Source organism: Seriola lalandi, unplaced genomic scaffold (genome assembly GCF_002814215.2).
Source record: "Seriola lalandi dorsalis isolate HSWRI2012SDOR001 ecotype SW California unplaced genomic scaffold, Sedor1 jcf7180002054352, whole genome shotgun sequence".
In the NCBI taxonomy this organism is placed as follows: domain Eukaryota; kingdom Metazoa; phylum Chordata; class Actinopteri; order Carangiformes; family Carangidae; genus Seriola; species Seriola lalandi.
In genome coordinates, this window is record NW_019524905.1 from 1,165,487 (window position 1) to 1,193,180 (window position 27,694).

At 41.2% G+C, this 27,694-nt stretch overlaps 1 protein-coding gene across 1 annotated transcript in view; it reads left to right on the forward strand.

Moving 5' to 3' along the window:
* babam2 (BRISC and BRCA1 A complex member 2) overlaps nucleotides 1-25,471 on the forward strand; it is a 75,940-nt gene extending 50,469 nt beyond the window's left edge. The window contains exons 8-12 of the mRNA XM_023407961.2: nucleotides 14,716-14,815; nucleotides 22,705-22,775; nucleotides 22,899-22,981; nucleotides 23,107-23,260; nucleotides 24,632-25,471. Coding sequence (XP_023263729.1) covers nucleotides 14,716-14,815; nucleotides 22,705-22,775; nucleotides 22,899-22,981; nucleotides 23,107-23,260; nucleotides 24,632-24,695 — 472 coding nt within the window. The 3' untranslated portion in view covers nucleotides 24,696-25,471. The remainder of the gene's footprint in view (nucleotides 1-14,715; nucleotides 14,816-22,704; nucleotides 22,776-22,898; nucleotides 22,982-23,106; nucleotides 23,261-24,631) is intronic.
* The last annotated feature ends 2,223 nt before the right edge of the window (nucleotides 25,472-27,694 follow it).

A 27,694-nucleotide genomic window follows, 5' to 3' on the forward strand; every position in this document is an offset into this window, starting at 1 on the left:
CCCACCCCCCAAACCACCACCACCACCACACCACTACCACCACTCTTTCTCACTCTCTCTCTCTCTCTCTCTCTTCCTCCTGTCTCACCATGTTTTATTTTTTTTATTTCTCATCCTCCATGCTTCTCTGTGGCTCTCTCTTTTTTTCTGTCCTGCTCTCTAATTGTTTTTTTTTTTTGTTTTTTTTTTTTACATTAATGAGATCCTTCCCTCCCTTCGTCTGTCATCTCCCATTTTCCTTCCATGTTTGCACATTATCTCTCCTTTACCACATCTGTCCACTTGTCTTTGCACTCCAATTCAGTCTCTAAAGTAGATACGTGCACACACACACACACACACACACACACACACACACACGGACACTCCTCCACTCCAATATGTTGAAATGAACTATGACAAGACCTTATCCTCATGCAGGAACTGCAACAAAATAGCCTAATTACACCACACAAAGCAAAGGTCACCTACCTGCTGCCTGTCCTACATAATCCTGGTTTTGTCCGTGCTGTGCATGTGTAAGAGCATATCAAAGCAATAACATGCGAGATGCTGCTGTATCTCCTTCAGAAGACACAGCTCATCTAACCTTGATGTACAAAAACCTCCAGGATGTTTCATTTATTTTTTATTGTAGTATTGAGCACTGAATACAAAGATGCACTGCTTTAGTTTTTAGTTTAATATTCATATTTTCTGCTCTGTGCGGCTCACACGTCGGCCATATTAATTTGTCTTTTAACCAGGATTGTGTTGTGTTTTTTTTTGTTTTTTTTGATGGACAACATTCTGCACAGAAAAGATATTGTTATTGCAGAATGAATCTGAGAGTAGATCTGTGTGTTCACTGCATATGTCTGCTCGTTTTAAGATGGAGCTGAGTGTGTGTGTGTGAGAAACACTGACCTTACCGAGGCTCCAGACCAGACTGAAGCTGTTGCAGTGATGTTAGAGGCTCTGCTCCACTGCCAGTCGTGTGAGGAGAACAGACAGAAGGAGGCTAAAGGCAGCAGTGGAGAGCAGGAAGTGGGGAAGCTACGGCGCAGGGGATGGAGAGGGGTGGTTGCTGGCAGGAGCGGCAGGGGGTGGGGGGGGTTAGATAAAGGAGGAGATGCTATAAAACCAACCCTCCACATCTAAACCCTCTAAGAAACATGTGAAAATGCAGAGGCTTAACAGTGCTGCATCGAGCCAAGCCTCTCACTTTAACACCCTTCTTCTCCTGCTTAATGTTGCCGCTTTGTCTTGAGATATTTGCACATATGCATATCAAGGCCGTGTATGAATGTACTCCGCTACATGCCTTTGTGCACCTTTTTGTCAGCTGTGTGGGAGTGTGTTAATTCATGACCCAGGGCGAGAATGTATGTCTTCTCCACTATTGTTTGAAGACAAACGGTTGCATGCGTGTGCGAGTTCGTGCATCAGCGCATTTGTGTTGTATTCACTTGCGGATGCCACTTAATTAAGCATGCGCATGTGTGTGAGCCAGCCCTTTTTTGCCGTATGTGTGTTTATGCAGATCTGTTACCCTGTTAGTTTTCCCTCCGTGTCCTTACTGACCCTTGTTAGTCTTTGGTCTTGTGTAGCTGCCCATTATCTCTGCATTGGCTCCAGTGAAGAGGAAAACTCATTTGTTGCAGTGTGCCTGCACATTTCTGTTTTTCTAGCAAGCGTTTGATAGACTGCGACATTCAGGAGGTTCTGCATGAACCCGAGCTGCTGCAAATGTTCACAATATCGTATAATGCCAAGATAAAATTCATATCAAAACTGTTTTGGAAATTCTTTAAATCAGTTCTGATTTTTCTGAAATGGTGAATGTAGCAGCTGTGGACAACTGCAGTAACTGGCTCAGCTTTGGTTTTGGCACCACTGGATTTCAGTGTTATTACAGGCTGTCATATCAACTACATCTATTCAGTGTCAAAATATTCTGGGCTTCTTTATGTCCACAATCTTTTCTGTCATTTTATCTTTTAATCAATCATCCTCTGTGCGGACGTCCTCCATCTGTCCACCCAACCATCTCCCACTCCCTTATCTCCTATCCTATACTGCTGTCCTTTCTGTCTTATACTTTCTTTTAATTATAGTTTTAATGCACAAATTTCTCAGTCCTGGTGGAATGATGACATCAGGGGTTACCATGGTAACAGGAAGTGTTTGATATTACAGCAAACCCTCTTGGGGCAGCTACTCGGTCAGATATACAGATGAGTAGTTATCTGTTTACAGTGCAGCCAAACAAACTAGGTTACAACAAACAAAGTTCTTTAATGAAGTTATTATTATTGAAGTGCAATCAGTGATCTGATTTCATGTCTTGCTGAGTAGTTTGAGGTATGTAGTACGTCGCACATTACTCTTTATCCAACAGCTAACTGCTCCAGATTATTCTTTTACTCCCTTGCAAAAGTGGAGGCCCGTCTCTGCAGGAGGCGTTTCAGTCGCACTCGTTTATTCGTCCATCTTCTCACACATATCTGACGAACAGATCATCATCGTGCTTCTGTTTCTGTCAATCCAGCTGTCTACACAGGCCACGCAACAGCTCGCATTTCACTCACGCTATAGGCTCATAACCAGGTCCCAATGCCTATTTTTAGGTTTCAAGTCGAGGGCTGCTAAAATACAGGTGACCTACATCACTATCAAACCTAAATGCACCCTGTGTAGACACATGCTGCTCTCACTACATGGGCTGTGTCGACATTGTGTTAAAAATGGTTGGCTGATGAAAAAAAGAAAAAAAAAAAAGTTGCAGCGAACAGCCACGTCTTGTTTTATAGACCCAACCACAGTCATCGCTGACCACGATGACAAACATGCGGTGTTTTCCCAGGGCTGCTTCACAATAAAAGCCACATATTTTTTCGCCAGCTGAAAGCTTTTAATGTGATGCTGCAGCAGCAGGAGGAAATGGGTTGGGTTGGCATTAGCAGTAACTTATTGCAGCTCTGACTCAGTGTAAAGAGAGTGAACAGTGAACAGTGAGGCTGTTAGCAGTGGGATGAAATTACCCTGTGAATCCCTCATGCAGAGGCAGACTGAATCTGAATCCAGTAAAAACTGCTATATAGTTGTATATTGATTGACATTGCCGAAAAATTGCAACCCATGAATAGATTTCATGAAAATCTGAAGTATTATATACTTTAACCCAAGCTGCCACCAAAAATCACATCAGAACACCTTTGGAGAACGGTGTAAATCAGCCCTCATTATATGACATGTTGGATGTACAGGCGTCATTTCAGCTTTGGTTTTGGCACCATTGGATTTCAGTGTTGGTACAGGCTGTCATATCGGCTACATCTATTTTGTGTCAGGATGTTCCAGGGTTTTTTCTGTCTGCAGTTTCGATCTCCGTGTTCTTGTTTCCCTGTCATTTTATCATTTTATCATTTTATCATTTTATCAATCGTCCGATCATTTTGTCCGTTGTTCTGTCATCTGTCCATTCATCGTCCTATTCCTTGTTTCCTTATCCTTCCCTGCTATCCTGTCTATCTTACTTTAAAAAAAAAAAAAAATCACTTTCTCCAGTTTTTAACTCTCGTCTTCTCGGTCGTATCTCTCCAACCCCCTCCTCCTCCCTTTCCCTCCTGTTTTTCACATGTCTGCCGCCTGTCTCTTTTCTCTCCATCTTTCTCCGTTTTTCTATCACTCTCCTCTGCTGATCCCTCTGGCTGATCCTCAAAGGGAACCGAGAGAGTGAGTGGGACTTAAAAGAGAGAGAAGCGTTGTGCTCTACCCAGCAAGGTCGTCCCTCGCTCGACTGAAATGCAGCGAGGGAAAAAAAAACAACACATACACAGCACAAGGGAGAGGAGAGCTTTTCCCTCTCTCTCCTTTCTCTTTCCTCCACCTCTCTACTCTTCTCTCCCATCACTCCTGAGTTGTTTGATATCTCACTTTTACTCTCCTTCAGCAGGGGCTCGGATCTAAAAGCTCTGAACGCAAACTCGTAAGCCCCCTGAGCTACAGTGTTATACCTCTATTTCTATTCCCTCTTCCTCTCTCTTTCTTGCTCCTTCTGTTACTTTTTCTTCCTCTGTCTTCAAACAGATCATCACTGTAATGTTTTCTGCCTTACAGAGCAGCAAGGGGGAAAAAAATGATGTTGAAATACCCCGACAGACACCCACGTTTTTACCAATAATGTACAGTTTACGTCGGCTCCTCTCTTTGATGGGACTGTACCACTGTATTTGCTTCTTTTTCTGTAGAAATTATTGATTATGATAAGTCAAATGCCTGTTCTTCTGTAGGCTCGGAGATTCACCTGCTTAAGATTCAGTGTTCATTCGTTATATAATGTTTTACAGGCTGCCTAGAAGAAAATATACTGTGAAAGGCATGGTGTCACGCTGTGTAGCTCCTGTGATTTTCCCTCCCTACTCATTTCAACTAGCTGTTAAGTGTTCAATAGATGTAGGCATTTAGAGAAAATCAGAAATGTTAGCTTTGGAGGCATCTTTGGGTATTTGTTGTCAAGCCAAATTATGTCTTGAACAGCGAGTGTTGTGTGGAGGTCATGGTATGATCAGACCAAGTAAGGAGATGTGGGGTTTTTCAAGGAGTCTAATATCCCAGTGTAACAGAATAGTTATGAGAAAGGGCAGTAGCAGTCGCTTGGATCAAGTGGGAGTCGGTTGGGAGTGTGTGACTTGGGTCTCTGTACATTCCAATTAAAGATATGAATCGCTGTTGGATTGGGGAGAGGTTTTCCAAAGATGCAGGTCAAATATGTCTTTGTGGAATTTTTTAACATCAAAGCATCAAACAGTTTTTCTGCAGAGCTGATATGATCCCCCCTTTTAAACAGAGATCCCGCCGTTTAGAAGACACTTCATCATGCCGGTTCTGCTTGTTTAGATAGCATGCCATCGAATATGGACTCAGAGGCGTGATGTGTAACCATATAGACTGTATATAAAAAAAACAGCGTCAGTACCTTTTTATACAGAACACTGAGGCAGAATTAAGGCACAGCATTCCCGCTAACTTTCTCTGTCTGCCTTTTGGTGCTAAGAATTTAGTGTCTAGTGGGTTTTCTGCAACAAAAAAAAAAAAAGAGCTGCTCACTGCGGCTGGAAACAACACTGATGAGTGGGTTGAGAGTGAATCAAAACAGTGAAGCAGTGATAACCAAAACAATGAGCTGAAAGATGCTCAAACGCTTAGTAGAGCAGCGAGGGACTGTAGAGTCAGGTGATATTTCTGTGTGGGATCATCATCTTGAGCAACTCCTTTGAAATAGAAGTAGTCATGTGATCCATTGTTGATATAAAAATGTGATGCTGTGGATGGGGCCAGGCACAAACACGTGTTTTAACCACTTTAAAAAAAAAAAAAAAAAAAAAAATGGCTACAGAAAAGTGGCCCGTAAATAATAAACAATATCAGTTGAAGTGTACGGTTTATTTTGAATATTTTCACTGCTTTCCTCAGCCCTTTCCTCTGGAACTACATTTTCTCAACCGCTGTACCACCGTATTCCTACGCACAAGCACGTTTTTTTTTGCGCCCGGCCTCATCCACAGCAGCTCAGCTTCTGTGCCGGTGCTCCCGGCTGCTTCTCAAAACTGTGAGCATGCCGATCCAAAATCTACTGCAGGTTATACACTGACTATGTATAGGTACCCAACACAAGCCCACGTCAAAAACCCCAACTATCACTTTATAGTTCACCATGATCAATAACAGTGATTGAAACCAAAATATGTGGCAAATACTAGCACCTGTGCTGTGGCTTCTGCTGTGTTTCCCACATTTGCCACTGATTGTGAAACTTCAAAAGAAGTGTTTATTCATTTATTCATTATGGTGAGAGGGGAGGGGTTAATTCAAAATACCTTGCGTGTATATTTTCAAATTATCATTCGCATGACTCGAAGAGTAAGAAAATTCAGTATTAATTCAACCTGCACGTTGCTCTTTCACAGATGTGTGCCAGAAGTGTCTCTTCAAGCAGTTACCTGCAGCAGGAAAATGCTCATTAGCATGGCTTATTTATCTGTAATAGTGAAGGATTTGAGTTAGTAATTTGAGTTGCGATTGTGTCCTTGCAGCTTGGATCAGTTACGGGGAATTTCAGTGTTTAATTTACAATCATCATTAAGAACCCCATGTGCAGTTTTTTTTTTTTTTTATTTATCATCATCGCTTTTGTGTCTCCACCAACTGTTTTATAACCAGACTCGTCGCTCTTTTCATTTTCACTTTTACTTCTCGTTTACCTGATTGTACTGTGCCCATGAGATGAGTTGGATACATCTCTCCTTCCCCCAGAAAACCTGCTGCATTGCATAAAAGAATCGAGTGGGCACCGTCTCTGCCCCCAAACCAGATTTAGGAGCCCAGAAAAATCAACACAGAGAGACAGTTTTAGGCTGCAGTGCACTAATGTTTGTGTATCTGCATTTGCCTTTAGGTGCCTGCGCGCGTGTGTGTGTGTGTGTGTGTGTGTGTGTGTGTGTGTGTGTGTGTGTGTGTGTGTGTGTGTGTGTGTGTCTGGGCGTGCGCATGCCCGCCTGCCTGCCTGCTGATGTGTGTGAGTGAGTGAGTGAGTGTGTGTGTGTGTGTGTGTGTGTGTGTGTGTGCATGTGCCTGTGTGGGTGTGTACAGTTTGTGTGTGTCCCTTCTCCAGGGTCTGTAGAGGTGTTGTATAGCCTTTGAAAATGTTTGCATTTCGATCAGATATTTTTCAAGGTTTTGTGAACATCTTGTCACAGTCAGAAATTGTCAGTCTGATATAATAAATTCACCACTAACCCAGCAAACCCACTCGACAGTCTAAGATGTCAGCGCAGACGCATCTCTCACTCTCAGCAGCTCAAAGCACTCTGCCACTTCTTCCTCCTCCTTGTCACCTTGAACACTTGTGCATTATGTGTCTGTGTGAAGTGAGTTTTGTGATGCTACTTTATCATTGGTAACACAGTCGCTTCGATACGTGGGCCATCTCTGATTCCTCTTGTTAGGAATACGATGTGTGTCTTCGCGCAATATCGTCACATCTGAAGAAGCTGAAAGTAGTACAGCATGATTGAGAGTTTCCAAATGATTTGGCAGTTTTGTGGCTGTTACTAATAAATGTGTTACCTAGAAACTATATAACAATTTACAGGAGGGAATCACATGGGTAATATTACAAGCATAATAAGGGGAGAAAATAGAAAATATCAGAGGAATACAGAAGAAGAAATGGTGAAAAAGTGATTATACAAAGAACACACATTTTCAGGTTTGTTTTATTGATCTTAATGAGTGCATAGCGTGTGTGTGTTTGTGTGTGTGCGCGTGCATGCGAGCGCACATCTGTATGTGTGTGCACGTCTGTGTGTGTTTGTGTGTGTGTCAGAGAGAGAGTCATTCATACTACAAAAAAACAATGGTAAAATAGTCGTTTGTAATTTGTTTAGTCTGTGCTACTGAGTTTTTTGTTCTTGTTTTTATGCCATATGTTTTTTTGTGTAACAAAAAGAAGAACATTCACTTCAACGTTCACTTGCAAAGTTTGACTCGTGTTATATGCGTGTAAAAGCAACCTAGACCGTATATTCATGCTTCAAGTCTATTTTGTCCTATTTCACCTGCGTAACCACAGGCACTACAGCCCTCGAGGCACTGAACTTGAACGCAACCTGAGTAGACACAGGTGAAGGACTAAAGCTTTTCATGCTGCTTTGCTAATGTGCTACTTTTGCTATGTGGGCTGTGTTGACACAGTGTTTGGCTACTAAGATACACTGGTTACGCTTCGGGAAAGATTCCAGTTTTACATATTGAAAGCGAAACCTGTTCTGTCTTGTGCTTCAATTAACTCTTGTCTTGGCTAACCAAGAGTTTTAAGCGCCTCAACACAACCATACAAATCGTTACCATGCTTTGGTCACCACGAGTGGATATTACATTGCAGGCGTGGACATTGGAAGGAAAACAACGTGAAGTGAATAATTTCTAAGTATCAACATTTTGCAACTTAACAGATTTGTTCATTAAAACCATTTTCTCATTATGTTGATGTACAGTGTCATTCCAGCTGCATTGCATTTCTCACAAAATGCATATGCTGTTGCATTTAGAAGTATATAAATGTAATTTCTAGGCGCCATGGTTGTTTGTGTGGTACATACTGTATTATGTGCCAGAATTCATTGCTCCACCTGGTCCTTCATCCTCCTTGTCCCCAAAACTGGACCTGTTTTGGGGAGGGGGAAGTATTCAGGGGCTGGAAGCTCCCCAGTTTGTCAGACGTGGTCCTGCTTATTGTTACACACAACATACTGTAGATCACCTCACCTGCTGCTCTTAACTGTTGCATTTCAAAAGGCAGCACAAGAGTATATCCTGTCTAAAGCCTTAGTAATCCAGCAGTTATACAATAGTATGATAGTCACAACCTGCAGGGGGGTTATGTGGAGTTCACATGGCCATGAGCACCAACCCCTCCACCAAATATATCCGCTAAGACCAGTAGCTGATGATGGGTGATGGTGGGTAATAGGAAAATTTTGGCCCGTTGCCCGACCTTATAATATACTAGCATGAAGGTGTAATGGTTGTGGCTTGAGGCTCTGATTAATCTGGTTTCATCCAAATGGATGATGAATAGACAATCAGAGTAAAATTCAGCGCTGCTCTGCCAGGATGGTCACCTCATAATGGAAAGGTTACTGACTCTTATTGCCATAGGCCAACGGTGCCTTTCCTACTCACGGAGGAAGAATAGGATGTTATTTAGTTTAAACGGTCAACAAAGAGAGTCATATGTGGGCCTCTGAAGACCCTCCAGGCTTAAGGAAATGAAGAAGGCAATCAAAATGGAAATGTTGCTGCTTTGAAACTACATTTGAATCTCCAAGCAGTTCTTCTTGGACTTATCTTTCACTTGGGTAATGAATCATATCTGCCCTCTTTACAATTGAGCCTTTATCTGCTCTCACGCTGTCACTGCACTGTCATGCACACCCTCTCTCTCTCTCTCTCTCTTTCTTTCTCTCTCTCTCTCTCTCTCTCTCTCTCTCTCTCTCACACACACTCACACACACACACACACACACACACACACCAAACCACACATAAACAAACAAACCGAGCTTCGTCACCATCCACCTGAGTCACACAGGATAATCTCTGTGGTTGATGAAGTCACAGGCAGCCCTGTCACTGTACAGTGTGTGTGTGTGTGTGTGTTTGTTTACATGTATGCATGTACACTGTCTAGTGTAAATATGTCATACAGTAGGTTACATTGCTCACAGGGGTTGTGTTAGGCGGCATGTCTGCATGATGACTGCAGTGTGTGTGGGTAGTGTTGAGAGCAGTGTCACCAGTGGAGACAGAAGCGGGGACTCTTCAGGGTGTCACTTGGAAAGTAAAACACCATTATGTCTAGAGTCTGAGCCCACCCACTGGAAGCTCAATTTAAAGCAATATAATGCTGACTCACTGAGTGAACACTGACATTGATGAAAGTACCGTACCATTTACTAGTAGTTTCAGGAAGTATTCAGACCCCTTCAGACTTGAAACTGTAATTGCGGGCTTCTGAATTAAAGTAAATGAGAGATTTCAGTTTTTTAATTTCATTTTCACTCTGTGGTTGTGGGTTAATGTGTGGAGATTGATGAACAATTTTATCAATTTAAAATTAAAGCAGCACAATAAAGTGAAGGGGTTTGAACAGTGTATTGAAACTTTACCCATACTCAAAATGTGCACACAGATTTCCATCAGTCGGTTGCATTGCATTTTTTTTAAGATCAGCACCTGCAGCATATCACGTTGGTCAGAGCTCTCTCAGCCCACTGTTGGGTTAAAGGGGAACTCCGCTGATTTTTACACATAAAGGTCAGTCTTCTAGTTGTGGGGAGTACGACTCAGCCTCTGCAAACAGCTGTGTAATGCCTTCTGTGGTTCGGGAGGAGCCGTGCCAATGCCAAGAAAATAACCCAGATGATGTCATCAAGATTATCAGAATTTGGACTTGATGACTGTAAAATTATAACAAGAGGGCTGCGTTTTAAAAACTGGGAGTTTGGAGTTTGAAAAATGAAGACACTAACCAGGCAGTGACGGTCTAATAAAACATGCTATTGGTTGATTTATTGAAACTGTAGGATCCAGTGTTTCTGGAGCCTGACTCTCATTTAAAAGTCAAAATATTTGGGCCTCTGCTGCTTTTATTTTCTTTTTAATTTAACTTTATGTTTTTTAATCTTTTATAAGAGGTCACCCAATTGTATGAAATTGTTTTACTAAATCACTGGAATACCCCTTTAATACTTACACACATGAATCTGCATTGGTTATGAATCTTGTGTCATCTTTGAGTATTCTCATATCCTGCTCAAACACAGTGTGCAAGTTAATTTGCTGCCTTTTGTCTTATTTGATTCTCCCCATCACCTTAACCTTGAGATCAGGTGTTGCACCTCAAATGTGTGACTTTCATGTTCGTTTCACATAATTCAGTTTTTTCAGGCTGCTGCAGTGAAATGTGACTCATGTTTAAGGTCAGCATCTTTTAGTTGAGGTTGATAGGTCTGTTGGGTGGAGGCAGAAAACTTTACTTTTAATCCCATTTTAGAACATTGGTTCCCAAGGAGTGGGGATCCATTGTTGCTCTATCACGAGTGGGTCAATTTCATAACAAAATAAATGAATAAATGATTATCGTGTGCTTTCCAGAGCCTGAGGAAAGGCTAACATGCCATAACAAGCTGAAGAAATATGAAACAGAATGTATTCAACTTTGTTTAATTTAAACTGAACACAATAAAGAAAAAACATGTTTGATGCAGAGAAGTACTGGTATGGGTTGAAACTAAGCGGCAACTTCTGGGGCTGAAAAATGATACCAACAAGTGCAAAAAACTGCAGTTCCTCAAATTACCGCTAGAGCCTGGCTTCAAAAATGAGTCAATCCTTATAGACTCCCATGTTAAAATGTCCACTGTTGGATTAGCCAGGAATTAGGTGGAGTAAGGCACTGCCAAGATGGCGGTGGTATAGCAGCCCACTCTGAGCTTTGAAAACTCTCTTCAAAAACCTATAGGTGACATCATGGAGGCTACATCCATTTTTATTTATAATCTATGGTTGAAACTCAGCTTGAAAACACCTTTTTTTCTTCATTTTTGCTTTTCTTTTTATCAGGCCTATTTACATGTTCAGCTGTAAAATGGTTTTAGAAGCCTAAATAAGCCTGTCATAGTTGTGCCTGCAATTGCAATGCTTTTTAATGTTTTTTGAAATGTTGCTTGTAAGCCCTAATTGCTACTCTTGCTGCAGTGCTTATTTTACTGAGCTGTAAGCCTCAGTTGTAGCCTACTTTCTTTTCCACCCTTGACTTTTCATCTTTTGTAATAAAATGATGGGTGTATAGCTCCATGGATATCATTGTCTTCTCACAGCATGACGGTCCTGGGTTGGAATCCATTGACAGACAGAATGGGTGTAGATCATGACCTACAGGGAAAAGCAAAGGCTAGACCAATTGGTAATCATTGTAAGAACACAAATAAGTTTTGGATGCTGAAAGACCTTTTGTTTGAGGTCAGGGCAAGAACCTAGTGTCTAATCTGTCTTACTTCAAAAGGCAAAAACCACTGAAATACAAAAGTGCATCACGTTTGTTCACATGCCTGCCATTGACACAAATGAGTGACGAACACACCACCATCTATTTTGCGCCTCTGTCCACATTTCCATCTGAATGATATGGAGCTATTCTTAGATCTGTGGGAGGATAGATGGGCATCATTTAGATTTTCATTTTCAAAGGCTTCTCTCCTCATCGCTGTAAGCTATTTTCAATCGACCATTTGTCGGGTGCACAGCAAAATGACCAGGATAATGCTAATTATGTGCACAAAGCCTGCTGTAAATGGTGGCTTTGGAGTTTTTGAGAAAAGGATTTTGACAATAAAAATGGCTTCATGACAGATTTCGGGGCTTCTCTGTGTACATGACCTTATTAATATTCAGTTTAGCATCAGTTCCAAAGAGACTAAACTTAGACCAGTGATCTGGAGTCAGCGCTGTTACAACATACTTGAATCTTTGTGGATGGGTGTGACTCTTATCTTAATTTTTTAATAAGCTGCTTTTCTACGCAAAGCATCCCTCAGTTAGTTATTCTGAATTCACTTCCCAGACTATCTGTTATTTACACTCAAAACTTAGAGTCCAGCCACTGTTGACCTTTTCCTGACGCCTGTTGAGACATCATATTTTCCTGTAAACATTTGTGGGTTTTGGTCATGACAGTAAGGTGGAGCACATCATGAGGTGCTTCCTCCGTCCTCCTCACTACTCCCACAACATTTCTTTGGAATTTTCAACATTGTGAAATTCTCAGGACTTTTGTGTTGCTTCGTATCAACATGGCAAAATGTGGAATATATTTTCATACATACACCAAGAGGATGGGAAAAAAAGGGATTTCTTCATGGCTTTGGATGGATGATGTGATGGAATTGCTGGGATCATAATTGTGGTCTATACTCACTGTTGTTGTGTTTCACCTTTTGACACATAATTACCATTTTAACATCATAGACTTTGTGATCAACTAAAGAGCAAGCCCCAGGGGCTGCATCTCAACATATGTGATCTTTGACCTTTAATATAATCTTGCAGGATGTATGCCGTGTACGTGCATCATGCATGCTTAACCTGATGAACGGCAGTCATCCGCAGCAGCACTGCTTTTGAAATGACATAAGAGCGTTTGTAAATGTCCTGAGACTGTTTTGCTCTAATGAAGGCTGAAATAAAAATAGAAAGCAGCGGGAGAAATCCTCTTCTATGTGTCTTAAAATGAGCATTAAAAGCCAATAAGCGGTTCCTTAAGACCTTTAACCTATCCTCAGGGTATTCCCTCTGTTTTTGCCCCAGTTCAGAAAAAAAATGAGGGAGTGACTACTTCGGTTGGTTAGTCACTGGGGAGCTGCTGCAGCAGATTTCATGATTAAACAAGCATGCACTAATCACTAATGGAGCTGTTCTGCAGGACTGAATCAGGAGGACGTCAAAAGAATAAATGAACGAATGAAGGAGTATGAGGATGATGCCATGGCCATGAGTCACTCCTTTATTTTTAATTACACAACTTCAGTGAATAGCAGCAAACGAAGGTGGTCACATAAAGTCATGAATTGGTCCCAGGAAAATTGAGAGATCTGAGCCACAAGGACAAATGGAACATAATGTCTTAAATTCAAAGGATATTTGAAATGCTTGACAGGCCTAGAATACAGCAGCTTCATAATGTATTCAGACCCCGTCACTTTTTACACTTTTATAGCACTTTTTAAATTTATTTACATTTCAATTTAAATTGAATTAAATAATAAGATAAAAATATAAAATTAATTAAAAATGAAATACAATTGCCATATTATCCATCAATATCCCATAATGGCAAAGTCAAGAAATGTTTACAAATGAGTAAAAAAAAGTCACTAAAATTCAAAAACTGAAATCTCAGATTTACAGAAGTGTTCAGACCCTTTGCTGTGGAACTCCAAGTTGTGGTCAGATGCATCCTGTTTGCTTTAATTGTCCTTGAGATGAGAGTAGAACTTGACTGGAGTCCACCTGTGACAAATTAAATTGATTGGAATAGTTCCCACTATTCACACTGCATGTCAGGACAAAATCCAGGTCATGAAGTCCAAGAAACTCCCTGTAGACCGTACGATAAAATTGTTGAGAGGCAAAGATCAGGACGAGGGTATAAAACCATTTCTAAAGCTCTGAGTGTTTCCAGGAGCACAGTGGCCTCAAGGATTGTCAAATAGAAGCAGTTTGGAACGAACAAGACTCTTCATAGAGCTGTCCGTTTGGCCAGCCTGGGTAAACAGGCACAAAAGGTCTTCAAGTCTATCAAGGAGGTGACCAAGAACCCAACGTCTCCCTAACACCTTTAGAAGTCCTCTGGTGGATGGACGACCGTCTCATCTTATGGTAGAGCAGTTAAATGGATTCCACTTTGAGTAAAAGGTATATGACAGGCCGCTTGGAGTTTGCGAATTGGCATTTGAAGGACTCATGAGATCATGAGGCAAACAATTCTCTGGTCTGATAAAATAAAGATTGAACCCTTTGGGCAGAACTCCAAACACTGTGTCTGGCAAACACCAGGCACTGCTCATCACCTGGATAACACCATCCTTATGGTGAAGCATGGCGGTGGCAGCATCATGGGGCAGGGGTAGGAATTGTGGTTTGGTGATTGAGGGAAAGATGAATGCAGCCAAATATGGATAAATAAAACCTTTTTCAAAGAGCATACAACCTGAGACTGGGCTCACCTTTCAGCACGACAATGACCCAAAGCATACAGCCAATAAAATGCTCGAGTGGCTTAAGGTCAAGTCTTTGACTGTCCATTAGTGGCCCAGCCAGGTGTAGGTTGTAGAGACCTGCCCAAGAAGACTTAAAGTTGTAATTGGTGTCAAAGGTGCTTTTGCAAAGTACTGAATTGAGGGTCCGAATACTTTTGTCAGTTTTTGATTTTTGATAAATTTGCAAAGATTTTTGAAAACATGTTTTATCATTATCGATTATTGAGTGTGGATTAATGGGCTAAAATGTCAAGGTTATCCATTTACATAGTATAATATGGCATATGGTGTACAGAAATAATAACAACAACGAGCACTTAAAGGCTAACTGTTGTCTTTTTTATTCAATCAGTGCTCTGGGAGGCTCCTCTGCACTTCATATCCCAGCATTCCCCAGTGGAGGATGTCTAATTGACTATGTCCCTCAAGTGTGCCAGTTACTCACCAACAAAGTAAGTGTTTGCTATAACTCATTTTACTTGCACACAGTGTGGTTAAATGTGTTTTGTGTGTTGTGTATGTTGATGTTCTCACCACAAAGAAATCATTTTACTGTTGTAGTGTTGGGATCTCCGTTATTTGACATAATTTCTAACCCTTCATGTCTTGGTATTTGATTAAGAGGAATATTCTTTACTCTTTACGTGAGTGTGTGACAGGTATGTGAATCATTTCCTGCATATATGGAAGGTGTGGTACAGCAAAGCGTGCGTCCACAGAGGGATGTCTTTTCTTGCTGTAATTTGTGTATGTGCACTCAAGCATGTGTGTCTGGCATCTGTCGTCGTGGGCGTACTGGCCAACCTCCATAGGCTGTCTGTGCGCTCCCTGGCCTCCGCAGGTTGACAGGTAGATATGTAGTGTAGACGCATATTAATGCCATTTCCCTCAGGAGAAATGCCCATCCCCCGCAGTCCCCATACACATACACAAAAGGCACTAGATCCCCCTCCATCTCTCCCAATGCACCTGGACTCTGACCAGCATATTCAGGGTGTCCGGGACACGTGTCCCTGACTGACCTCCATGTCTCTGATTGTTAAAGTCCAGCAGTGTCAGGGCTGCTCCCTCCACCCACTCAAAGAGTCACAGAGGCCATTGCCTGTGTTTGGAAAGGCATGTTGAAAAGCAGAGTCAATAGCAGATAAAGGCACCATGACACGGAGGAGGAGGAGTCTTTCTCATAATGTCACCGTGACTATTTTAGAGTGCAAGTACAAATTTCCAAGTGTACAGTGTAAGACATCTACAACCCACATCACTCATCACTCCCACATTGATTTCAAGCAGGGCCCCTGGCTCCTTTCAGCATGCAAAGTGTAATCAGCACCGAGCACTGCATGCTGGCCAACTGCTGTTCTGAAGTTGTTCACTATTTTACATTTTAAAATAAAAGAGATAAAGGTTTAGTTTGATGGATTATTTTGCTTTTAGCAATTGTTAATACTGCAACAAACATCTTGCTTCCCTGACAGCAGCGTACAGAGCACTGCAGCCCTAACACTAACAGCAACTGACTGTCACCTGCTGCTCTCGCATTTTATTGATAATGAATGGAATGTTTGATCTCAAATGATCCGTCCAAACTTAAAACTTACAGTGTATCAGTGCAAAACCAAATGGAGAAATCTAACGTGCCGTGAATGGACAATCATGAGACCAAACCATTTTAAAGGTGAGAAGCAACATGTGGATAAAGTTTTTATTTGAGACTGTAGATAGAACAAATGAGAATAAAGTCAGGCTGTTTGCTTTTAAAAATGCAACTGCCTTGAAGAAGGGCCGAACAATTCATCGAAATATTTTCGAAATCACAACATGACCTGAGTGCAATATTCAGTGCAGGAGCTGCCATTTTTGATACAGGTAAAATGTCACAACATACCGTTATAAATGATGCAATGGACAAATGTGATGCTACAGAGATGACCCGGTCTACAAATCATTTTCTCCAAACATAGGGGAAGATGCTTGTTTGGTACAGCCCCAGCAAAACCCACATCGCTATTGACACTAAAGTCGTGACTCATATCACAATCACAAAATCTGTCAAAATAACTGCAATACATTCAGCCCTACCTAACAGTAACATTAGCGTGATAACACATATCTGGTTAGTCGCCATGATATTTACCATTTTGTTCCACTTCTAATCGCCCAGATATGGGAACTGTAGCAGTCATTTTGATGTGTATATATACTTAATTAATGTCAGTTGTTTTTGGACCTCAAAATGCTAATCGTCATTTATTGTTGTCATCCAATGGTCAAGCAAAAATGGACTATCTTGGAACAATTCAAAAGCAGGCATGAAGTAGCACTGGGGCATTTTCTTCTTTCAAAAACAGTGACATGATCTTTGCCAGTGTGAGCAGAGGAAGTGATTTGAGTCATCAGGGCAGGAAGACGGTATATTTGATACTGTTTGCGAGAATTATCGACTGAGGCCGACGAATGGTAAAGAAAAAATGCAGCATTCTAACGGAGATTTTTACCGTCTCTGCGATGACAGGCTGTACATTCACTTTGTTCTTTTAACACCATCAATTATTTCCTCCCACTTATTCTGATTGTTTTGACACAACTATACTGCCACATAACTCAGCTGTGATTGTGCTGGGTGATGGCAGCACCTGGCATCTGCATTACTCAAGAAATTACTCATGGAAATCAGCTGCAGAAGATAATAAACCCCGAGGGGGTTTCAGTCCTCTCCCGCTGCGTGTGATAGGTACATATGTGATCAACTCACACATGACAAGGAATTAAGCAGTCTCGATCAGTTTCAGTAAAATCCCCCCCTCAGTTTTTGTTCAATCTTTTTTGACACAGTAAATGACAGTCAGCTGTCAAACTGGCCTATGAGCGAGAAGCTGAGAATAATTAATAATGGAAGCCGTATAATTAAATGTGTTAAGTGTCGACTTCAATTATTTTCACGAATTTTCAGGCCTCTCTTTATCGTGTAATCGCTGTTCTCTTACGAGAGCGCTAGTGTTTCTACAAAGAGGATCACACCTGGTGTCAGGTATCGGTCTGTATCCAGATATGATGATCGATGCAATCACAACATTTACGTTTATAGCAGGTATATATACAGCTTGTGTTCCCACTGCTGGCATGCTAATTGCATTTTCACACATACTATGCTGAGCAGACAGTAGGAGGAGAAGCGCTGTAAACAAAAGCAATAGTAGTGATTGCTCTGTTTTTGGATCCACTATTATACAGCCCACAACTGGGTTTATACTTGAAAGGTAAATGTCTTAGACAACAGTAGTCGTAGTATTAGTGATGAAGGATTACTTCCAAGAAATATGTCCATGAGATCTTGAAGAACCTCCTATATGTCGAAATAGTAAATGAAATGCAGTGAAAATATGGTTATGAGATAAAACTGAAAAAATTCACCTGTAAGTCCACTAAGCTACACTGCAACAACACCTGTATTTGTCTGAGCAGCATGCTAACAATGGACTGACCATGTGCTGCTAAAGCATGCACCAGTGTTTCCATTGATCTCTTGCTAGCTGCACCAGGTACTTGTACGTTTCCCTGGATGAAATTCTGCTTTTTACAGTATTGCGTGTCTGAGGTGTTTATATTACAGTGCAGGTAAATGAGCAAGCAAATAGTGGCAGCAGCATTTTCTGTCAGTACTGTCTTTAATAATTTCAAAGCGTTATTGACACAAACATGCCTTCATCGCTTTACAGCTACGTCCACACTACTACGTTTTAGTTTTAAGATGCATCTCTTGTGCTACGTTTACGCCTGCCGTCCACACTGCTCCTAAAACTGAGACTTTTGGAAAAGCTGCTGGACCCGATTTAGTTTGAAAACTCCAGGGGTTGCATTGGGCAAAAACGGAGACCTTTGGAAATGATGACGTAGACACTCTCAGTCGCTCACAGATCGGGTTTTATCTGCCTCGACTACCAGTGGTGAAAACAACATGGATAACAAAATACAAACAGTTTGTCAGCAGCTGTTGTGCAGTTAAATTCTGCATTTTAACTCTGCAGCTGTTTATGTTGTTCCTCGTTGGTAGTATTTTGTTCGACTAATCAACAGCAGAGTAGTTTCCTGTTTACACCAGTTGGCGCGTTGCCCAGTGTACGTGAATGGTCATGAATATGTGAGTTTTCAGGTGTGATTGTGTGGACGGAGATCGTTTCTGACATGGCGTTAAAATGCTCGTCTTTTAAAATGAAAACGCGTCAGTGTGGACGTAGCCTCGGTATCAGCAAAACTGCGATCAGTTCAACTCTAAAGTCGCTAAAGAATCATGAATCATCGGACAGATTAATGTATACAGTGACTGCTTTTCTTTGCAGAAAGGAAAGAGCAGTGAGTTGTGCGAGTGGATTTCCCAGACACTGAGCAGACGGGAAACTTGAGAATGAATCATGATACAGTATCTCTAACCTGTGAATGGTGCTTTCTCACAGCGTGAAGATGATGTTTGAAATTGCGATTCATGACATTTTCACTGTGGCTGAGATCAATTAGAAGTGTGCGCTTACCCCTGCCATTAACGTGTCACAATGAAGACTGCATTTTAATTATTCATAAGTGTCAACAAAAAGTAGTCGCCACATTGACAAGTCTTTCAAATGATTTTCTTTTAGCAATTATTCTTTTTTTCCCAGTGCGACTTTCTGTAGTGTTTGTTTGATACACTCTGCGTGTTGAGATTATCAGATTGATGATAATCATCAGATAATCGGGTATCAAATAAAGTCATTCTTTACATCATGGAAGCTGGGTGTGATGTAAGTGTGTAATGTGACAGAGGGAGAAGAGATTTTTTGATCACACAGCAGGAAACACTTTTGGCGTTATTGCGTCACAGTCCCCGCAGACACATGCACAAACACAATAAATGGATGCGTGGGTGAGGGAGCCATGGGTATGGGCAGGTTTGAATACCTGCAGAGCAAGATCACCTGTCTTGCATCACTCAAACCTGCAGGCAGCCAATAGAGGGACTTGGCTGCGAGTCACAGTGACAGCGGGGGCGGGAATTTCTTTTCCCAGTATGGGTGTGAAAGTTCAGTGATCCACAGCTCCCTTGAAACAGACACACACACATGCACACACACACACACAGTGGCAGTGTAACTAAATAAACAACTTATTGAGTACGTGGCCTTGTAGCTTTTGAGAAAGCGAAGTTGCTGTCTCCGCTGTCCCATGTAAACACGACTGAGCAGGAGGCTGAGTCACAATGCGTGTGTGTTTAAGAGCTCTTGCAGAGATGAGACCCGTCACAAACACCCACACACACACACACACACACACACACACACACACACACACACACAACTGTGTGTATCATAGATTACCACTTTCCTCTCTCAAAAAATGCTGATTTCATACATGGTCAATGAGTAATCACTACCATGCAGCATCTTCTGCTTTATCCCTGGTGTATCCAGTCCTCAAAGGAACTGCAATTTTACTAGATGCTTTTGACTGCTTAGAGCTGGGACAAATAATTAATAACACCAATATATTGCAATACAGTCTTTTATTATGCATCATAGACACACTGGCACCAATATAGCATTAGATTACCATATCATTCCTACAATGCTAGAGCAGAGGCACAGTTTATCCCTTCTCACAGACTCTGAAGCTGCTCTACTTTCCAAAGGTTCATCCTTTGTCCAAATTATGGCTGTTTGTATTTTGAAAAATGTTTCTTACTGTCGAGGTGTGTTTTTTGTGTGAAAGAGATTATTGTTTTTCAACACAGGGTGTCCCCTAGAAGACTTGCAACAGGAGGTGGAAAGTAGGGGTGGGCAAAAGATGTTATAGTTATCATTAAGAAATTACTAAATTTACTCATTATATTAATTATTCAAATTTCTTACCTTATCATACCATATCACAAAACCATCTCTATCATGGCAAAGTCATTGTAATATGTGATTGTGGGTTGGGGTTTGATTAATAACTTTTTTTGGATCAAAAACCATCAAAGTATCACATCCTCTTATTAAATCTGAATCATTTAAAATCCATTATTGAGTTTATTTAGGTTCAGCTTTCACTACTTGTGAGTGCCTAAAGTTATCAATAACTAAAACTCAAATATGTGTAGTTACCTTTTGTCAGCTGCAAAGACCAGAGACCATTTTTTAGTGGCAGCCAAAAATATCTTAAGAGGTCCTGATTCAGAAATATTAAATTGATGATCTTGAAATACTGACGTCAGTCCACTAGGCCAGGGCGATATCCAAAATGTAATATCTCGCTAGCTGAATGTTCTGCACATCACAGCTCCTAACTAACAAAAGGGAGGGGAAAAAAAAGTTCGATGTTGATCCGTTAGTCTCCGAACTTCAGATCTTTTGCCAAATTTGGACCAGATCCAAAATGAAACCTGACTGTCTGAATCCAAGTTTGCGGACAACTAAAGAACTGATGAGTTGGGGGCGTCGTCTGGCGTAGTGGTCTAAGCAGGCGCCCCATGTGTAGAGGCTACAGTCCTCGCTGCAGTCGGCCCCGGTTCGAGTCCCACATCGGATGGCCCTTGCTGCATGTCATTCCCCCTCTCTCTGCCTCCCCATTTCCTGTCTTTATATTGTACAATCAAATAAAGCCCAAAAAATATACTTAAAAAAAAAAGGAACTGATGAGCTACAGGTTTTTGTCCAGTAATCAGAGCTTCGCAAAAACGGCCCCAGTGCAAGGATTAGTCTGTGAAGGTAGCCAGTCACACCTTCATGTCTGACTGACTGCAGGCCTTCTCACCTGCCCAGGATGCTTAGCAGTCAAGTGAGCCCTGAACTTCTTCAGTTTTTGGATAATCATTAATCACACCTGTCAACACGCATGTAGACATTCTGGTCATGTGCTCACAGGAGGAGAACTTAAGTGGGAGGGGGGGGACCCTACCTTATAACAAGCAGCTTCTTTACTAATATATAGAAAAATAAGGTCACTAAACATGCATGTAGCTTACGTTATATTAGGACATTATAGCAAGATTTAAGTGAGCATAAAGTTACTGTTGAGGTTAAAATGTAGAGTGAAAGAGGGTAAATTGTGTAGAAATTAACACAGTGCCTTGAGCAGACAGTCTTTTCTCATTACATTTGACAGACTCTATGGTAGAGCTTTTAACACCAGCTTATTTGACTGTCAAGTGGTAAGCTAAAGACTTTGTACTTGTGTGACATTTAAATTCGCCTGTACAAAGATTGAATGTAATACTACTTTTGTACTCTGAGCCATTTGCTTTTAAAGGGAAAGCAACCATTAAAAAGTTCACCTCTCTTAATCTTTCTCCTGGCCAGGGCATTGTTTACATTCTGGGTAGGTTCGCTCAGAAAGCCTCTCTGATAGCAACGTACAGTACTGCCACAATTTCCTCTCAGGCTGTGCACAGACTGGGAATAAGCTCTGTCTTTGAGGCCTAATTCAGCCGAGGGGAGATAAAAAGGGAATTGATCTGATGAGACTGGAAATAATAAACACAGTATTCTTATTGATTAAACAGGATCCCCTCTGTGCCCATGTTTTCTGTCACTTTCTACTAAAATGTTAAAAAAAAAAATTCTTACAGCTGTGAGAATAATTTCTAAAAAAAAAAAAAAAAAAAAGGGGGGGGGTGCTACCAGGTGCTGACAAAAATAAAAGATTTTTTTCAGTTCATTTCAAATTAATTTCAATCCAGAGTAATTAAGTTTAATATTTAACTTAAAGGAGCTATTTGTATGTTTTGCTATTGCTACATAGCTAGCATTAGCATTAACTGCATTTTACTTAGCCTTGTAGAAGAAGCGTTTTGAGTTCAGCATAAAAACTTCACTCCTTCTGCTCTACTGAAGTTAGCATGCTAACCAGCTATCCCCAGCTCATCCCGTCATTTTCCAATAGCGACTCATCACAATTTTTGTTTCATATGGTTTTATCTGTAAAAAGTTTGCGTACGTGCTGCACTACATAATGTGTCCTGTAGCCAGCATGATAAACACTAGCCTGCACTCAGACCCCACTGCAGTCACCTTGGTGAACCCATAGGCCTTTAGGACATATTCACACACTGCAAACTCAGTTCTGGGTGCGCCACAGTCTAGATTTGAATATACAATACTCTGAATACACTGTATTTGGATAAACAATATTTATATACATAGAATAATCTTTGCAGTTATTTGTTTTTTCAGCCCCACCAGAGCAGCCTGTTTGGACATCCCAACCTTAAACAACTTACTTTGTTTTAGATATTATGGAGCCAGAAGATCTCATCATAAATCACTTCATATGTTCAAAAGCTGTTTTTTTTTTTTTTTCATGCCTTTAATCCCTTCCATTGTGTCCTCTATAGGTGCAGTATGTCATCCAAGGCTATCACAAGAGGAGAGAGTACATCGCTGCCTTCCTCAGCCACTTTGGAATGTGAGTCTCCTATGGAGGACCACACCCCCCACTGCAGTGATCATGTGTTTTTACAACAAAGTGCTGCAAGTGTAAAATAAGACCTGGTGACACTTTGCAGAAATGAACATGTGTGTGTTGCAGGGGGGTGGTGGAGTATGACGCCGAGGGATTCACAAAACTCACCCTGCTGCTCATGTGGAAAGACTTTTGCTTCCTAGTGCACGGTAGGAAACTCATCAAACACTCGCACTCTGTTTCACATCTGATGCAGTTACCTGATGATCCTCCTTTTCTGTTTCTCTCTCGCTCTCTCTCTCTCTCTCTCTCTCTGTTCCTCTGCTCCTCGTAGTGGATCTCCCGCTGTACTTCCCCAGGGACCAGCCCACCCTCACCTTCCAGTCTGTGTACCACTTCACCAACAGTGGCCAGCTTTATTCTCAGGTGCAGAAGTCGTATCCCTACAGCCCGCGCTGGGACGGCAACGAGATGGCCAAGAGGGCAAAGTAAGTAGAATGTGATGCATTAAAATTCAATCTGTATAGTTTTTTAAACCTTAATAGGTTTTTAAAGCTCCATATTTTCCTCTTCTTCTTTGTTTTATTTGAAATGTTGATCCATAAGAAGATGTAGTTTTACATCTCCTCTCTCAGTTCTCTTTGGAGCCTTAGTATTAACAGGTCAGTGAGCCAATCAGAAGAGAGGAGCCTCTCTTCTGATTGGCTCACTGTTTTCTGATCAAATAAAATATAGCAGTTTTCAGGTAAACACTTAGAGAAACCAAATCCTGCAAGGTTGGATGGTGAGTCCAGGTGGGCGGGGCTTGAGAACCGTGACTGCTTTAATTATTTTGTTGTGACATCACAAAGTTACAGTAGTCCTGACGGCTGGTTTTAGGGCTCACTTTTCTGAATACAGTAAAATATAATTCTAATTTTCCGAGACCGTTGAGCCCATTAAAACTATTTATAACAAAGCCACTCCAAGAATGAATAGGATGTTTGACATGCATTAGATGCAGAATGACAGAACAGGACCTTACTGTGTGGGCTATGCTACACATAAACCATTTGTTGATATTCACAGATTTCCTTCCACCCTCAGTAAATAAAAACTGGCACGACCCCATACAAGTAAATCTATAGGCGTCATCTGTGGTTTGCACAGTGCGAGGCAAAGATTAATAACTGCTGTAAATATTTGAAAGATTTGAGTGACTGTAGAAGGCAACACATAATCTGTAGATTATGGGATTGGGTATTCATTTACTAATCTGTTCAGTCTTAATTTCTCCACTTAAAAATCTGTGAACCTCTGAATTCCCCCGTTAGCTCCTGCATTTGACTACAACAATTTTGGCGCAGCAAAGGTTGTTTAAAGGGAAACTGTGGTGTTTTTCACCAACATTGTGGAAGTTGTGACCATCATGTCAGGCTTTGCATTCTCCACATCAACTGGAGAGAAAAAAAAAAACAGTGTATATCAAGCGCTGTTTTGACACAAACACACTAACGTACAAACCTGAACGCACCACCTAAATATGTGGCTAAATATCTTGTGGATTGTTTTTTTTTTTTTTTTTAACCCCCTGATTTTTTTGCTTGTATTTGAGTCGCCTCTTGTTTTTCACCCATGAGTGTTAACACACAGAGACAGCACACGCCTCATGTACATTAGTAGTTGTAACAAGTAAAGACTCTCTGCCTTTCATCTGCACTTTGATACGTACTGTACTGTGGCTGGGGCTGACCTGGGGAATTTGTTAGATGCTTTGAAGCGGTTGAAACACAATTATTGTCACATTTTGATGTTTCATTTGCTGCACTCTTCACGTGCCCCCCCCGCCTCCCACCTCCCTCTCTCTGTCTCCCACCCAGGGCGTACTTCAAGAGCTTCATCCCTCAATTCCAAGAGGGAGCCTTTGCCAACGGGAAACTCTAGTGCTCTCTAGCTTAATGACATGCCTGGAGAGTTGCCTGTGGGAGTGTGTACGTGAGCGTGTGTTTGTGCATGCCATTGTGTACCTGTATGCACAGACGGTACAGTACTTTTCTCAAATGAACAGTACAGTGAGAATGACAGTGTGCGTTTTTGCACACAGACTAAGTTGTTTGGCCTTGAATTCGTTGCCTCTTAGTCAATAACTTCACTTTTTATTTCCTCGTAGACGCACTGCAACATGCTACAGCTAAAAACCAGCCCTAATGATGATAGATTATTACTATTGCTAGCACAGTAAAGGGCCTTTATTTTGAAAAGAAACTCCATACTCTGACAGGAACTCAATTTGACAACCTGTACAGACTACAGTCTGTTTTATCGTGTTGTGCCATTGGCGCCTGGCTTCAAGCAGTTAAATCTCAAAGGCTGGGGCTCACAATCCATCCAGAGGTGCCGTGCCGTGAGAAACAGACATTTGTTGATATGTAAACAATATGTAAACTGTATTACCTACACAACGAGCTGTAGGGAAGATGCAAAACACCATTGCTTCTGTTTGTCTGTCGTTCACCAGATTGTCTGAAGTTTGGCTCCACTGTCAATGTTTAAATCATCTCCAACTTGCCTTTTAATTGTTAAAATGCTGTATGCTTTATGACTAAATGACATGACTATTTGAAGCTTCATCAGCTTTTCCTGACATGTTGACTGTACTTTAAGTTAATTATGTTTTGTCAAAATTTCTACCCAGTAAAGAAGAAGTGTGTCTCCTCTGACCGTGTGTCATTGTTTTGTGCATTTATATGCCTCTGCGCCCGCGACAGCCACAGCTGGAGCCATACTGTCAGTAACACCTTAGTGGAACTTCTTCACATTTGTCATAAACATTCACGAGGACTCAAAGAGAAGCTGATTAGATTTTGGTGGTCAAGGTCATGGTGACTTCATAAAATAATTTTTAGCAATTATTCAAGACTTCACACAGAAATTTTAACAAAATTTCAAACAATTGGTTCATATTTTATAGTCTCAAGGCAGAGGCAGACAACCACTGGCCATTGTATTATTAGGAAATTGCTTCTGAAAAATGTAACGGAATAATAGAAATGCTTGTCATGACATTATTTCTAAGGATTAAAGGATAATGTCTTTAAAAAAATGTCTTAAAAAACAGGCTGTTTAAAAAATATCAGGCAATCAGAGTCATCAGGATTCGTCATTTGGGAAACGGTTTTTCATTCATGCATCCAGGAGAGATATTAGATATTTCAACAGATAAATGAAAACTTTGAACTGCTGGTGGCAGTACATGAAAAGTTAAGACATCACCAAAGCCATAAAGCCATTAGGATTTATCTTCTGAGGTCTGCAGGAAATTTAATGGCAATCCAGACAGTAGTTGTTGAGATATTTGAGTCTGAACCAAAGTGATGGACTGACACTGGCATCCACAAGCCATACTGCTAATGTGGCTAAAAACAGAAATTGATATTTCTGAAAAAGAGACAAAAACACTATAGGACATTTTTTAAGGGAAACAATTTTTTGAAATCACACATGTCGCCCTCTTACTCTCATAATAAAGCTTAAAATGGCTCTCTGCCCTGCACTATAATACATTTATAAACCATAGAGATGATGTGAATTGGTAAGAGTGTTTTTGAAGGACCCTGATGTTCTTGTATATTATGGAGCCACAGCACGGAGAGAACGACTTTGTGTGTGCACATGCCCATGAATGGATGTGCACATGCATGTGCTTGAGCGAGGCGGAGTGTGTGCTTGCTTGTTTTCATCATTAAATATGAGGGTCATAGTTAGGGGTCCTTCCTGGCCTAAGGCGCAGCCCTTTGCTATATTTATTGTTGGTAATGCAGCAACTGTCAAGTCTAATTGAGAACTATAGGGTGAATGTATCTGGGGCATTTAATAGCATCAAGGCTCTTAATAAAATAATTAAAAAGCAAGATTCTTTTTGTCTTTTTCACTGCCCCGCTCCATGTTTCTTGCTCTAACCTTTCCCGACCTGCTTTCAAAACATCTATGTTGTCAGCCGCGGGACGAGCTGCTCTCATTTTGGAGAGCTGGGGGGATGTTTGAGAGGGAAGGAGTTCAAAGGAGGGGTAGCAGGATGATGGGTAGCATCTTTAACAAGCTCGGGCAAAGAATAGTTTAAACTTGACAGTCAACTCCAGACATCACAACTTTGCATTCAAAGGTACCAACTGATTTTGAATAACGGCGGATCTCAGCGCGGATTCATCCGTACGTTGTGTGTGAATCTGAATTGGTGATTTGAAAAAAAGAGTAAGTGAATCGTTAGCTCAAAATGTATCTTAAATTATTCCCCTGAATGCAGACCATGACATTGCAGTATGTCAAGAGTGCCAACTTGGATTGTCAATCTGGGGAAAAAAAAAAAAAAAAAAAGGATTCAATGCTGAAGTTTTCCCTCTGTCCTTGATGTTGACTCAAGTTGACATAAGCCCTTTAAGTAACTTGTAAACAATCTCCTCCAAAGTGGCTTAAAACTGTGTCACAGCTGCAATGCTCAGGTCACATTTAGTTAGCCTCCTCCCTCAAAAGTGTCTGCGCCTGAACACGGCTCACCTTTACACGCTCTTAAGCAACTTAACATGGATTTATCCAGTGTAATGATCCTGTGAAGGTGCTGCTCAAGGTACCTTTTGAAGATGCGTTTCTCAGCCCCCTGAATCACAGTGCAGAGGTCTGCCAACCCTCCGAGCTAATACTCCAAATCCACTAATCCAGCCGTCTTTAAGAGATCTCAACGGCAGTCGGATGGAATAATTAAAGGCTGGAATAATTAGCTTGGAATCTGCGGACGGGGGATGATTAAATTGATGAGTGTTTTTTTTTTTTTTTGGTTTTTTTGTCTTTTTTTTTTTTTTTTCTATTTTTTGTGGTCCAGCCGAGTTCACGCTTCGCTGGACTTTGACTGGATTTGAGGGACAGTTGAAGATGTAATGGTCATTGTC